Source organism: Microcebus murinus, chromosome 18 (genome assembly GCF_040939455.1).
Source record: "Microcebus murinus isolate Inina chromosome 18, M.murinus_Inina_mat1.0, whole genome shotgun sequence".
NCBI lineage: Eukaryota > Metazoa > Chordata > Mammalia > Primates > Cheirogaleidae > Microcebus > Microcebus murinus.
Genome location: NC_134121.1, coordinates 58,333,187 through 58,346,499, shown reverse-complemented (window position 1 = coordinate 58,346,499; position 13,313 = coordinate 58,333,187). Strand labels below are relative to the sequence as shown.

The 13,313-nt window shown below is 41.7% G+C and overlaps 1 protein-coding gene across 2 annotated transcripts in view; it reads left to right on the top strand.

Moving 5' to 3' along the window:
- The first annotated feature begins 670 nt into the window (after positions 1-670).
- RNF157 (ring finger protein 157) overlaps positions 671-13,313 on the top strand; it is a 78,673-nt gene continuing 66,030 nt past the window's right edge. The window contains exon 1 of one of the 2 annotated variants that reach the window (XM_075994775.1): positions 671-833. In XM_075994775.1, coding sequence (XP_075850890.1) covers positions 746-833 — 88 coding nt within the window. In that variant the 5' untranslated portion in view covers positions 671-745. The remainder of the gene's footprint in view (positions 834-13,313) is intronic. The other variant, XM_075994774.1, reaches the window with a different exon arrangement.

The following is a 13,313-nucleotide window of genomic DNA, read 5'->3' as shown; positions in this document are numbered from 1 at the left end:
CCGGAACCGCTCAGCCTCGAGGGGCCGTGGGGCGCCCCCTCCTCGCCGCGCTGTGCGGGGTTTCCGACGGTGGACGGCTACAGACGCTGAGCGTGTGGGGCCCGGGCCGGCGTCCTCCAGGCCGGGAAGCTGCGAGGGCGCGGACGGCACGAGCCCGGGGTCTGGGACAATGGCGAGCGAGCTCCGGGCCGCGGGACGGGGCGGCTTCCTGCGCCGGGAGGGGTAGCCAGGGCAGGGAGAACCGGGCGCGGGGGCGACGCTTCCTCGGCCGGGCGATATCCGCCTGGCGGTCCGCACAGCCAGGCCCCCGGCCCGTCGCGAACCCCCGGCCGTCCCCGCGCCCGCCACGACCGCCGCTCCCAGCGCGAGGCCCGCGCGCCGGCCCCTGAGGCAGCCCGCCGCCCATTGGCTGGCCCCGCGCGGGCGCTCCCGCCCCGCCTCGCCATTGGCCGGGGCCGCCGCGGTCCCCGCGCGCGAGCCACCGCTGACATCACGCGGCCTGAGGCGGCGGCGGCGCCCCCGGCCCAGCCCCGCAGCCCCTCGGCAGAGGCGCCGCCGCGGTGCCCGGCGGAGGATGGTGCGCGGCGCGCCGGGGGCCCCCCGCCGCCAGAGCCGCAGCGCCGCAGCGGAGCCGGCCGCGGCGGGCAGCCGACCCCCGCACGGGGCGCGGGGCGGGCGGCCGCGGTGAGGCGCGGAGGGCGGCGCGGGCGCCACAGCCGGGCCGGGCGCTGCAGCCGCAGCGGCCATGGGGGCCCTGACGAGCCGGCAGCACGCGGGCGTGGAGGAGGTGGACATCCCGTCCAATTCCGTGTACCGCTACCCGCCCAAGTCCGGTGAGGGCCGGCGGGCGTCGCGGCTGGGAGCAGGGGGGAGAGACGTGGGGGCTCCGGGGCGGGATGCTCCCGAGCGGGGGCTCGCGGGCCCTCAGGGACTCGAGGGTCGCGGCCGCTCCGAAACGACCTTCGAGCGAGGAAGGTCTTCGGGAGGCCCAGGTCCACCCCACCCCCGCCCCAGGAGACTTAGCGCAGGGGGCTGCCTTAGGAGCCTGGCGGGTCCCCAGGTCACACAGCCCCTCCACTTGAGGACGGGAGCAGCCTCCGTTGTAATCTGCGCTGTGACAGGGACGTGTGCCCGGCGAGGACTGCGGGCTCCTGAGGAGCGGGGCTGCAGCGTCGCAGGGGGGTCGGCGACCGGCCCGGACCAGGCTGGCCTGACCGCAGAGCCCGCCGGCCTCGCAGGGGCTGGAAGCTTAGGGGACGCGGTCTTGGCCTCTGTGACAGGCACCTGGCACAGGTATTGCCCTGGGCTGCCGCATCCAGGCCTCTGGAAAGGTTAGAATTAGGTTTCTCCTGGAAAAACTCCCATCGCCTGCTGGGGGATGGAGGCCGAACACGGGTTTGCAATGCGGGTGCATTTCCAGAGGCTATTAGAGGGGGAAAAAAAGTGTTTTTATTAGAAATGTTTGTGAATCTGAGTATCAGAGTCACTGGATGTCCCTTTGCCTGAGTACCCGGGAAGCCTGGTTTTTGGAATTGGGATAGCTCTGGGACAGGGCAGAGGAATTTAATATGTACAGAAGTATGTTTTAAGAAAGAATCATTGCTTTAGTTAAAAAAAAAATAAGTGTCTCCATCCTCTGGGTTGTGGCATCAGTATTGGAGATAGAGGAGGATTTTGACAGCAAAGGAAAGAATCACAAGAAGGGAGTTCAGTTGACTGAGCACCAGCCAATTTGAACTGCTGGTGCCTTACCTAGCTATCTGCTCTTTATTTTTAATTGCTATTCGCAAGACTTCTGGGGCTGATGGCTACAACCTTCTCTTTGGCTTGGGACCTGATGGTGATTTTGGTGATCTTGGAGTGAGGTGTCAGAATTGGAGCAGAGCCATTCTCATTTTGGTAGAATAAAGACATGCTAATGAGATGAGCTGTTTCTCAGCAGTGTGTCCAGTTTCTGCCAGGTGAAAGCAGGGGCCAGACAATGAACCTGCATCCCTGCAGAGCGTCTGCCAGAGTGTGTTTCTCACTGCTTTTGTGCCAAAGAATGAATCTTTGCAGAGATGACTATGATTAAGAGCTGTTTTAGAAAGGTCTAAGGTAAAGCTGTGGATCATTAGTATTTTAGTAAAGTGCTTGATAATTATAACTACGTGAAGCCAGTGCTAAAGAAAGCATGTATTTTGTTTTTTAATACACAAAAATATACAGCAGTATTTGTGTAATTTTTTTACTCAGCTTTTATTGATCAGAATGTGGAGCATGTTTTGCTGAGCTTGGATTTTCAGTAGTGTTTAGTGTCTCAGGAGACTATTCACCCTTCCTTCACATATGGGAATTAACATAGGTAAATCTCTGGGAGGCTGCACCCCGAAGGTTGTAAGTACAAGTATGAATCATGAATGATGATGATAAAAGGATAATGGGCCAAACTAAAACTTACCTTAACTAACATATTCAATACTTGTAGTTTTAAATAATCCTCCCTACTGGTTTTTTAAAAGTTTTACCTAATTGTAATTCACTTTTTTTTTTTTTTTGAGACTCACTTTGTTGCCCAGCTAGAGTGAGTGCCATGGCGTCAGCCCAGCTCACAGCAACCTCAATCCCCAGGGCTCAAGCAATCCTACTGCCTCAGCCTCCCGAGTAGCTGGGACTACAGGCATGCGCCACCATGCCCGGCTCATTTTTTCTCTACATATTAGTTGGCCAATTAATTTCTTTCTATTTATAGTAGAGATGGGGTCTCGCTCTTGCTCAGGCTGGTTTCGAACTCCTGACTTCGAGCAATCTGCCCGCCTCGGCCTCCCAGAGTGCTAGGATTACAGGCGTGAGCCACCGCGCCCAGCCAAACCACTACATCTTAAACACACAGTCACAACCCTCAGACACATACAGAAGAGAGTGTAATTCACTTTTAATCAGGAGTTGTATATGAGAGAAATCTTTACAGCAAGTGGACCAAATTAGTTATGTTGAAGGTAAAACACAGAAAATAGGAACCAGAACATCCATGTCTCGTCAGCATACCCTTGTGTATTTGAAAACTTGTGTGAGCTTGCATATATGCTCTAGACTGGAGGCATCTCCCACTGTTCATCTGATCTTTAAATTGACCTGGCTCTTTACGGAATTATGGTATTTTAGTCCTGAAAGGAACCTTCAAGAGAATTTGGCCCAGACCCATTCATTTCACCAGTAAGAAAATAGAAACCCAGAGAAATGAATTGGTATGGCCAAGGTCACCCAGCAAATTAGTGCTCTTCTTACTATACCATCTGCCTGTGTCTTTCACAAGGAATTGGGTTTTGAGCCTGTGTTGGATAATTTGTGGAATGGAGGCCATCCTGTGTCAGAACTGAAAGAAAACTCAAGAGGCCTATCCCTGTTGAGGAATCAGCCTGGGTTAATTTTGAGAAGTCTTCTTCCCTGGGTACCCATAGTGGAACAAAGCAAATAGCAAAGTCAGCTTTCTCCAGGTGATTGGCAGAACATACCTTGTAGTCTGGATGCTGAGCTGAGATCACCCTCTGGCTCACTGGAAAGTCACTAAAACTACTGCCTGTGGAACAGTTGTTTCAGGAAGAAATACTATCACCTGTCCTTATAATGATGGGCATAACACCCAGCAGAAATTGCTTTTCTTTTTTTGGTATTTTTAATGGAACTTCTTAGTTTTGTATGTACATTGAAATTGAACCATTTAAAAACTATCAGTGATTGGTTTCATATTGGGACTTGGGTTTATAGCTTTATTCTTTTCCTTTTTTCTTTTTTTAGAGACAGGGTCATTCACTGTTGCCCAGACTGGAGTGCAGTGGCTCTGGTAGAACTCACTGCAGCCTCGAACTCCTGGGCTCAAGTGATCCTAGCAGCTGGGACTACAGGTGCTCACCACCATGTCCAGCTAATTTTTTTTATTTTTTTGTAAAGACGGGTGTCTCGCTATGTTGCCCAGGCTGGCCTCAAACTCCTGGCTTCAAGTAATCCTCAAGTGATCCTCCCACCTTGGCCTCCTAAAGTGCTAGGATTATAAGTGTTAGCAACTGCGCCTGGCCCTTTTTCCTTTCCTTTTTTTTTTTTTAAATAGAGGTAGGTAGAAATAAGATAGCCTAAATTATTTGGAATTATTTATTTTCTGCATAACTAATATAGTAATATGGGCCAACGTTTAAAAGAAAAAAAGGCATACAATGAAAGTCTTGTTCTCGCTGCTGTCATCCAGCCACCCAGTTCCCCTTCCTCCTCCCATCCCTGTGTCACCACTTTTGGTTTCTTTGGAATTCTTCCAGAGTTTCTCATGTAAATACAAGCATAGCATGGTATTTAGACTGTTCTACACCTTGTTCTTTTCACTTTCAGAGATACTGGAGATCATTTTATGTTGTGTCATATTTGAGAGTTTCTTTGTTCTTTTCAAACAACTGTATTATACTCCTTTGTGCACATCCCATCATGTTTTTATGTAGTCTCCTATTGATAAATATTTGCAGGTTGTTTTTTTCAGTATTTTACTATTGCAAACAATGTAGCAATGAATAATGTTATGCATATGTTCTTAGGTGATTTTTAGCTTTGTTAATAAATGCACAAATATTAATCATTTAGGTAACAAAGTTCGGTGGGAGTTAGTTTTTGTATAGCATTTCTGCATTAGCAGAGAAAGCAATTTAGTTGTGCCTTTGTAATGTTTGAATTAGGGGCTGTAGAAGCTTTTAATCCTTCTTGAAGATCATTACTTTTTTAAAAGTCTATGGTCATTGTTTAGCAAAGGTATGACTTTGCTGACTCATTTGTTTTTAATGCATAAAAGCCCATCTTTTCACAGATGTATCCACATTGATAAAAGCCTGTTTTCTCTATCCAGGAAGAAATAGGTATCACACAAAGACAATTTAATTCATATAAATCAGTAACTCCTAAATCTAGTTCAAGGATAATCACTCCATGGTTCTCTGTGTGTACAAAATAAATTTGTATGCCTTCTCTCCAATTAAGCTGCCTTTTCATAAAAAAAAAATGTAGTTCATTTCCCTCTATGTATTCGAGTAAATTGGAAAATAAGAAGAATTCATTTTGCTGAAGTCTTAAGAGGTAAACCTATTATAAAAATTCAGAACGATAATTAGAGTCCTGACTACCTAACTTGGTTAAACCTGGGTTTTTGCTGTTATGGCCTTGAACTGATTGGCGAGGCCCACCCACATTATCAAGGATAATCTTCTTAACTTCAAATGATTGTAGATGTTAATCACATCTACATCCTTCTCCAAATTTGTGTTACCTTGGAGTACACATATGCTTCTCAAATGGGTCTATCCCATTTGTGGCAAGAGCAGTTTTTAAAAGGATGAGTAATCTGCCTGTCAAATAATTATAAAAGTTTCCTGTAGCTTTAGGAGCACCAATTTAATATTAGTTTTGAAACCATGGACTTAAAAATATGGAATTTATTACAGAATAAAGAATTATTTGGTTGGCATACTTGACACTTTATTTTTATTTATTTATTTATTTTTTCTTTTTTTTTAAAGACTAGTCAAGTGCAGTAGTGAGGAGGGGGGAAAGTAGTAGAACAAGGAGTTCAATCTGTAACTGACTGTGAACAATCACGTGAGATAACTCACTACCTTCGGACCAGCCTATAGTTGACACTTTAAAATACCCAAAACAGGCCAGGCGCAGTGGCTCACGCCTGTAATCCTAGCACTCTGGGAGGCTGAGGCCGGCGGATTGCTTGAGGTCAGGAGTTTGAAACCAGCCTGAGCAAGAGTGAGACCCCGTCTCTACTATACACAGAAAGAAATTAATTGGCCAACTAATATATATATATAGAAAAAAAAAATTAGCCGGGCATGGTGGCACATGCCTATAGTCCCAGCTACTTGGGCGGCTGAGGCCGGAGGATTGCTTGAGTCCAGGAGATTGAGGTTGCTGTGAACTAGGCTGATGCCACGGCACTCACTCTAGCCTGGGCAACAAAGTGAGACTCTGTCTCAAAAAAATAAATAAATAAAATACCCAAAACAATTTTGAAAAAGAAGAACAAACTTGGAGGACTTTCTCTACTCCATTTCAAAAATTATCATGAAGCCACAGTAATACATCACATCAAGATAGTGTGATATTGGCACAACAAAAGGCATGTAGTTCAATGGAACAGAATTGCAAGCCAAAAATAAATCCTTATATTTATTGTCAGTTGATTTTGACAGAAGTGCCAAGACAATTCAATTGAGAAAGGATAGTCTTTTTCAACACATAGTGTTTGGAAAATTGGATAGTAATAAGCAAAAAAAAAAAAAAAAACAAAAACCCAAAATCAACTCAGATCTTTCTTCACATCACTAAAAGTTAACTCAAAATGGATTACAGAGTGAAAAGAGAACTCCAAGAATGGGAGACAATGTTTGCAAATCATATATATTATAAGGAATTTTTATCTAGAATATACAAATAACTCTTACACTCAATAATAAAAAGACAAATAACCAAATAAAAAATGGGCAAAGCATTTGCATAGACATTTCTCCAAAAAAGATATGCAGTGGATGATAACCACATGAAAAGATGCTCAACATCATTAACCATTAGGGACATAAAAATCGAAACTACAATTAAACACCACTTTATGCTCACTAGGATGGCTATAATCAAAAAAATGATAATGACAAGTGTCAGTAAGGAAATGGAGAAATTGAAAGCTTCATACCCTGCTGGTGGGAATGTAAAATGATGCAGCCACTTTGGAAAACAGTTTGACAGTTCCTGAGATGGTTAGTTATTATAGGATTCAGCAGTTCCACTGCTAGTTACCCGGTAACTGCTCAAGAAAAATGAAAAAAATACATTCACACAAAAATGTGTACATAGCAGCATTATTCATAATAGTTAAAAGGTGAAATTAACCCCAATCCCATCAACTGATGAATGGAACTACTGGTAAATAAAATGTGGCAAGTCTATACAATAGAATATTATTTGGCTATAAAAAGGAATGAAGTATCACCGTGTGCTACAATCTTGATGAACCTGAAAACATCACACTAAGTGAAAGAAGCCAGATGCAAAAGGCCATATATCGTATAATCTCATTTATAGGAAATATCCAGAAGAGCAAATCCATAGAGATAGAAAGTAGATTAGTGGCTGCCAGAGGCTGGAGAGAAGGAGAAATGAGGAGTGATTGCTAATGGGTTTGTTTTTGGGGTCATGGCAGTGTTCTAAAATTAGATAATGGTGAGTGGTTGCATAACTCTGAATATACTAAAAACCATTGGATTGTACACTTTAAATAGGTGAATTGTATGGTATGTAAATTGTATTTCCATAAATCTATTTTAAAAATGGATCATAGATCCAAATGCAAGAGTTGAAACTACAAAACCCTTAGAAGAAGATACAGGATAAAATATTTATGTGATTTGGATTGAGTGAAGAGTTCTTAGATATGACACCAAAAGCATAATCCATACAGGTTAAAAAATGATAAATTATATTCAAAATTGAAAACATTTCCACTTCAAAAGACATTAAAAACGGCTGGGTACAGTGGCTCACCCCTGTAATCCTAGCATACTAGGAAGCCGAGGCCGGAGAATCACTTGAGCTTAGGAGTTTGAGACCAGCCTGAGCAAGAATGAGACCCCATCTCTCCTAAAAATAGAAAAATTAGCGAAGTGTCATGGCACGTGCCTGTAGTCCCAACTACTTGGGAGGCTGAGGCAGGAGGATCACTTCAGCCCAGGAGTTTGAGGCTGCAGTGAGTTATGATGCCATCGCACTCTACCCAAGGCGAGAGTGAGCCTCTATCTCAAAAAAAAAAAAAAAAAAAAGACATTGAAAAGATGACAAGCTACTTTCTGAAAGAAAATCTTTGCAGATACATAAATGAAGGATTTGTGTCTAGAAAAAAATCAAGAACTCTTACAACTCGATATTATGAAGACAACTCAGTTAAAAAATGGACAAGAGTTGAATGGATATTTCATCAAAGAAGATATAGGAATGCCTAATAAACACATGGAAAGATGCTCAGCATCATTATTTATTAGGGAAATGCAATTAAAACTGCAGTGAGATACCACTTCACACCCACCAGGAAAGCTAGAATAGACAAGAAAAACAATGTCAAGTGTTGACAATGCAGAGAAATTGGAATCCTTGTGAATTGCTGAGGGGAATGTAAAATGGTACAGCCACTTTGGAAAGTTTGGCAGTGTCTTAAAAAGGTAAACAATAAATTTATCTTATGATTCAGCAATTCTCCTACAAATCTGTTCAAAAGAAATGAAAACATGTATACCCAAAGATATGTATGCAGATGTTCATAGCAGCATTGCTCATAATCACTAAAAAACTGGAAGTAATGCAAATGGACATCGGCTGGTGAAAGGATAAACAAAATGTGGTATATTGTGGTATACAATGAAACACTGCTCAGCAATTTAAAGGAATAAACTACTAATACATGTGATACGACATGATTTAACTTCAAAAATATGCCAAGTGAAAGAAGCCAGATATAAGAATATGTATTGTATGAGTCCATTCATATGACAAGACTAGAAGAAGCAAATTTATAGAGATAGAAAGTGGAACGATGTTTGCCTACAGCTGAGGATGGGAGTGGAATTAATTGTAAATGGGCATGATGGAACATCTTGGGATGATGGAAATGTTTTCAACTGGATTATGGTGATGGTTATCAAAATCATTGAACTGTTTGATGGATGGATTTTATACCATGTATATTATACCCCAATAAAACTGTTAAAAAATAACAGTAGATAGGGGTTTATGCCTTTTGAATAAAATAAAGAGTAGCTTGATCATTAAAAGGGTGGGGTTCTTGGGCGCAAATGGCATTGAAGGTAAACTGAAGGCAGGCTATAGAACTCTCAAGTAGGCCAGGCTTGGTGGCTCACTCCTGTAATCCTAGCACTCTGGGAGGCCGAGGCGGGAGGATCGCTCAAGGTCAGGAGTTTGAAACCAGCCTGAGCAAGAGCAAGACCCTGTCTCTAACTATAAATAGAAAGAAATTAATTGGCCAACTAAAAATATATAGAAAAAATTAGCCGGGCATGGTGGCGCATGCCTGTAATCCCAGCTACTTGGGAGGCTGAGGCAGGAGGATTGCTTGAGCCCAGGAGTTTGAGGTTGCTGTGAGCTAAGCTGATGCCACGGCACTCTAGCTGGGGCAACAGAGTGAGACTCTGACTCAAAAAAAAAAAAAAAAAAAAAAGAACTCTCAAGTAGCCCAATGTGGAGAATAGTATTAGTAATGGCCTGAAGGTTACAATTGTTCTTACTGGATTAGAGAATAATAAACAGATTAGTTGCTTGGGTCAGAAAGTTCTAGAGAGGCGGTGAGAAATAAAATTTAAGAGGTGGGTAGGAACCAAAATTGAGAGGAACCAAATGGTATTCTAAGAAAGATGGATTTCTAAAAATAAATTATTTGTTTAAATTGTGTTAAATTTTTTAATCTAAAAGGGTATCTCTTTTTAAGAAAGAGGTATGGGTTGTTGGGAGAAGAGACTTGATAGCAAACTCTTACATGCTAACTCACTGTAACTGAACTTGGAAGGGACCAGTAGGCTCTGCACAAAGCACATATTCAAGAGTTTCGTGGCTTTGATGACTATGACATTTTTAGCCTGGATGACCAGACAAGTGAGGAACTATTGACAGAAATTGGGGATCTGGAGCAGAAACTGCTTTCAAAGTGAGTCCTAAGTGTCAGCTGGTGCCTTACTGTGCCTTGTGATCCAGGGAAATTAAACAAAAACCCGCTCTTTCCCCAAAACCATAGAATGGAGAATTCTAATGCCCCCTCCAAGATTTCCGTGAATTCCCAAGAAACTAATGTTGTGATCATCTTGGCTTCTGGGCTCCAGCATGCTGTCTTTGTCCCTCTACAGATGTGACGTCAGTTCATTCTTCAGTTTCTCCAAAAAATTCCATTTACATGATGTAATCAAAGTGTAGATTTTACTAAAGATTTGTGGGGAATGATGAGTTGGAGTGTACATTGCAGAAATGCAAACAACCCCAAAGGAATAATAAGCATTGTTACCCTAATGTTACTTTCAGTAAGGGAGTTTTACTGGCTCATAACCCACCTACCCCAGCCTTTCTCTGTCTTGTTATATATATATTTTTAATTCTTTTTAACTTACCCCAGACCCATGAAGGGACTTTCTCTGTCTTAATGTCTTAATTTCTCCTTTTTCTAAATCTTCCCTGTTCCCTCTTAGAAATAAAACAAATTACAAAGTAGTTTAGGTGCCATCAAGGAGGAACAAAAGCACCTATACCCGTAGCGTGTCACTCTCCAGTCTAAGTGACTCATTTAGGTATATCCCCCAAAGATAGTGCCTTCCCTCAGAGGAGTTCTGCTTCCAGCTCTTCAGATAAAATGCTCTCTATTCCTCCTCCTTCCTGAAGAAACTGTTATTCATTGACTTTGAGGCAAAGATGGGCTATCTAGATGAACATATATAGGACAGGTTGCTGAGGATTTAGACTAAAATGCCAAAGAAAGACCAGAGACAAAGGTTTGAGAATCTAATATGGGAAAGGTGACACCAGCCTGAGCAAGAGTGAGACCCTGTCTCTACTAAAAATAGAAAGATATTAATTGGCCAAATAAAAAGATACAGAAAAAATTAGCTGGGCATGGTGGCGTGTGCCTGTAGTCCCAGCTACTCGGGAGGCTGAGGCAGAAGCATTGCTTGAGCCCAGGAGTTTGAGGTTGCTGTGAGCTAGGCTGACGCCATAGCACTCTAGCCTGGGCAACAGAGTGAGACTCTGTTTCAGAAAAAAAAAAAGAAAGGAGTAGGGCCTGGAGCTACTTACTCTGTCAGTATGGTAGCCACTAGCCACATGCGGCTGTACAGCACTTGGCATGTGCTTGGTCCAGATTGAAATGGGCTATAAACAGTGGGGAAAACACACCAGATTTTGAAAACTGAGTACAAAAAAAAAAAAATGTAAATAACTTCTTAATAATTTTTATATTGATTGCATGTTGAAACGATCGCATTTTGAATATATTGGGGTAAATAAAATATATTACAATTAATTTTACCTGTTTCTTTTTACATTTTTTAATGTAGCTATTAAAAAATATTAAATTACATATGTGGCTTGCATTTGTGGCACACATTCTTATTGGACAGCACTGGTCTGGAGTAACAGTCCTAGTGGCCAGTGTGGACGCTACAGCTTTTAAAAACATTGGACCACAAAGAAATTTAGGTAAAACAATTGAAACTGATCAGGTATCTAATTTGAAAGCCTGGAACTGTAGGTAAAGACATCAAAGGCCAGTTGGTGACTATTTTGTTATTTAAGATAATGCAAATGTTAAGTTTGATTATTTTTGGGGAAAACCAATGGGTGGCTTGGTGGATTTTTTTGTTTTGTTCTGTTTTGTTTTTGTTTTTAAGTGGGAGAGACTGAGGATAAAGTTACCTGGATAAAATTCTTTGTATATTTGTTCATAAGGGCAGGAAAAAAACCCTGCACAAACCAACTTTATTGGATGTTTATAACTCTGTTTAGTTCTGTTTTAGAAGCCTGCTCTTAGAAAATGACATTTTGATTCCTAATAGTTAATAGTATTGGTGTAATTGAGTTGATTTTATAATTTTTTTTCTTCACATTTGGTTGGAAAAACATGGTACAGTTGCTTTCCAGGTACTAAGTACAATGATTTTTTTTTTTTTTTTTTTGAGACAGAGTCTTGCTTTGTTGCCCAGGCTAGAGTGCCGTGGCGTCAGCCTAGCTCACAGCAACCTCAAACTCCTGGGCTCAGGCAATCCTCCTGCCTCAGCCTCCTGGGTAGCTGGGACTACAGGCATGTGCCACCATGCCCGACTAATTTTTTCTCTATATATATTAGTTGGCCAATTAATTTCTTTCTATTTATAGTAGAGACTGGGTCTCGTTCTTGCTCAGGCTGGTTTCGAACTCCTGACCTTGAGCGATCTGCCTGTCTGGGCCTCCCAGAGTGCTAGGATTACAGGCGTGAGCCACCACGCCCGGTCGATTTTTTTTGAAATGGCGTCTTGCTCTGTTGCTAGAGTATAGAGGTGTCATCATAGCTTATTGCAACCTCAATGAGCTTTAATTAAAAAATAACTTTTTTGGCCGGGTTTGGTGGCACACAATAATTTATTTCTTAATTTTAAGTGTTTTAAAGATTACTTTTTATAAATGGTGTTAATTTTTTGGATAGTTATGCCACACTTTCAAGATATTTTATTGCTTTTTTTTTAAATGAAAGGCGCTTTAGGGTTTTCCTTATTATAAAAATAGTAGGTATCCATTGTAAAAAAAAAAAAGAACTAAAGCAATATAGAAAAAACAAAAAGATGACAGTAAAAACACTATAAAATTCCTCTACATAGAGGAAACCACTGTAAATATTTCAATAAATGTTCTTTCAGGAATCTCTCCCGATATATACACATAGACTTACATAAATGATTAATACTATACTTGCTCTTTTGTAACTTGTATCATTTGCTCAATAAACGTCTTTGACATCCTTCCTTGACAATAAATGTAGAATTGTATTGACATTTTTGATGGTTACATAGCATTCTATTGATAGATTTATTAAAATATGTTACGTATTGGTGGACAAGGTTTTTTTTTATGAGATCTTTAAACAATTATGTGTTGTCAGTTCCACAGGCATCTTGGCTGAGAGTAGAGGTGTGTTTCTGTCTCTTGGTCTATATATAGGACCTCTAGAAACTTTGAGGGACTCTAGAAATTGTAGTAGAACTTTTTGTTTCATAAATATTTAATTAATCTTTGTAATTCTTTTTCTTGGTTTTCAGAGTCAGTATCAGGTTTTGCAATATTTAATTATACTTATTTCTTTCTGATGGTGCTTTGTAAAGTTATACCAAAATTGTGTATATGTTGAAAACACGGCATGTTCTAACATTTGCACCTAGGTTCAGAGTTCTTTTGCTTTTGTTTTCAAAAACATAAAGTTGGGTGGTGCTGTTCATGTGTTTTTTTTGGTGGTTGTTCCACTTTATTCCATATTTTATTCTGGACAGAGAAGCTGTGCGTCAAATTTATTGGTTCTTCCACTAGACATGTAAAACAAAATATTTAAAGTTGATATGGAAAGCAAAATGTTTTTGAGACTAAAGGGTTCAATGTACAATTTGTGTTTGCCTTTGTCAGAAAAAAAACACCCTGGTCTTTATCTGGTTGAGCATCTTATCATCAAATGCAATGCCCCTATTTCGTATTACAGTACAGGAAAAGGAAAACTCAGATATTGTTCA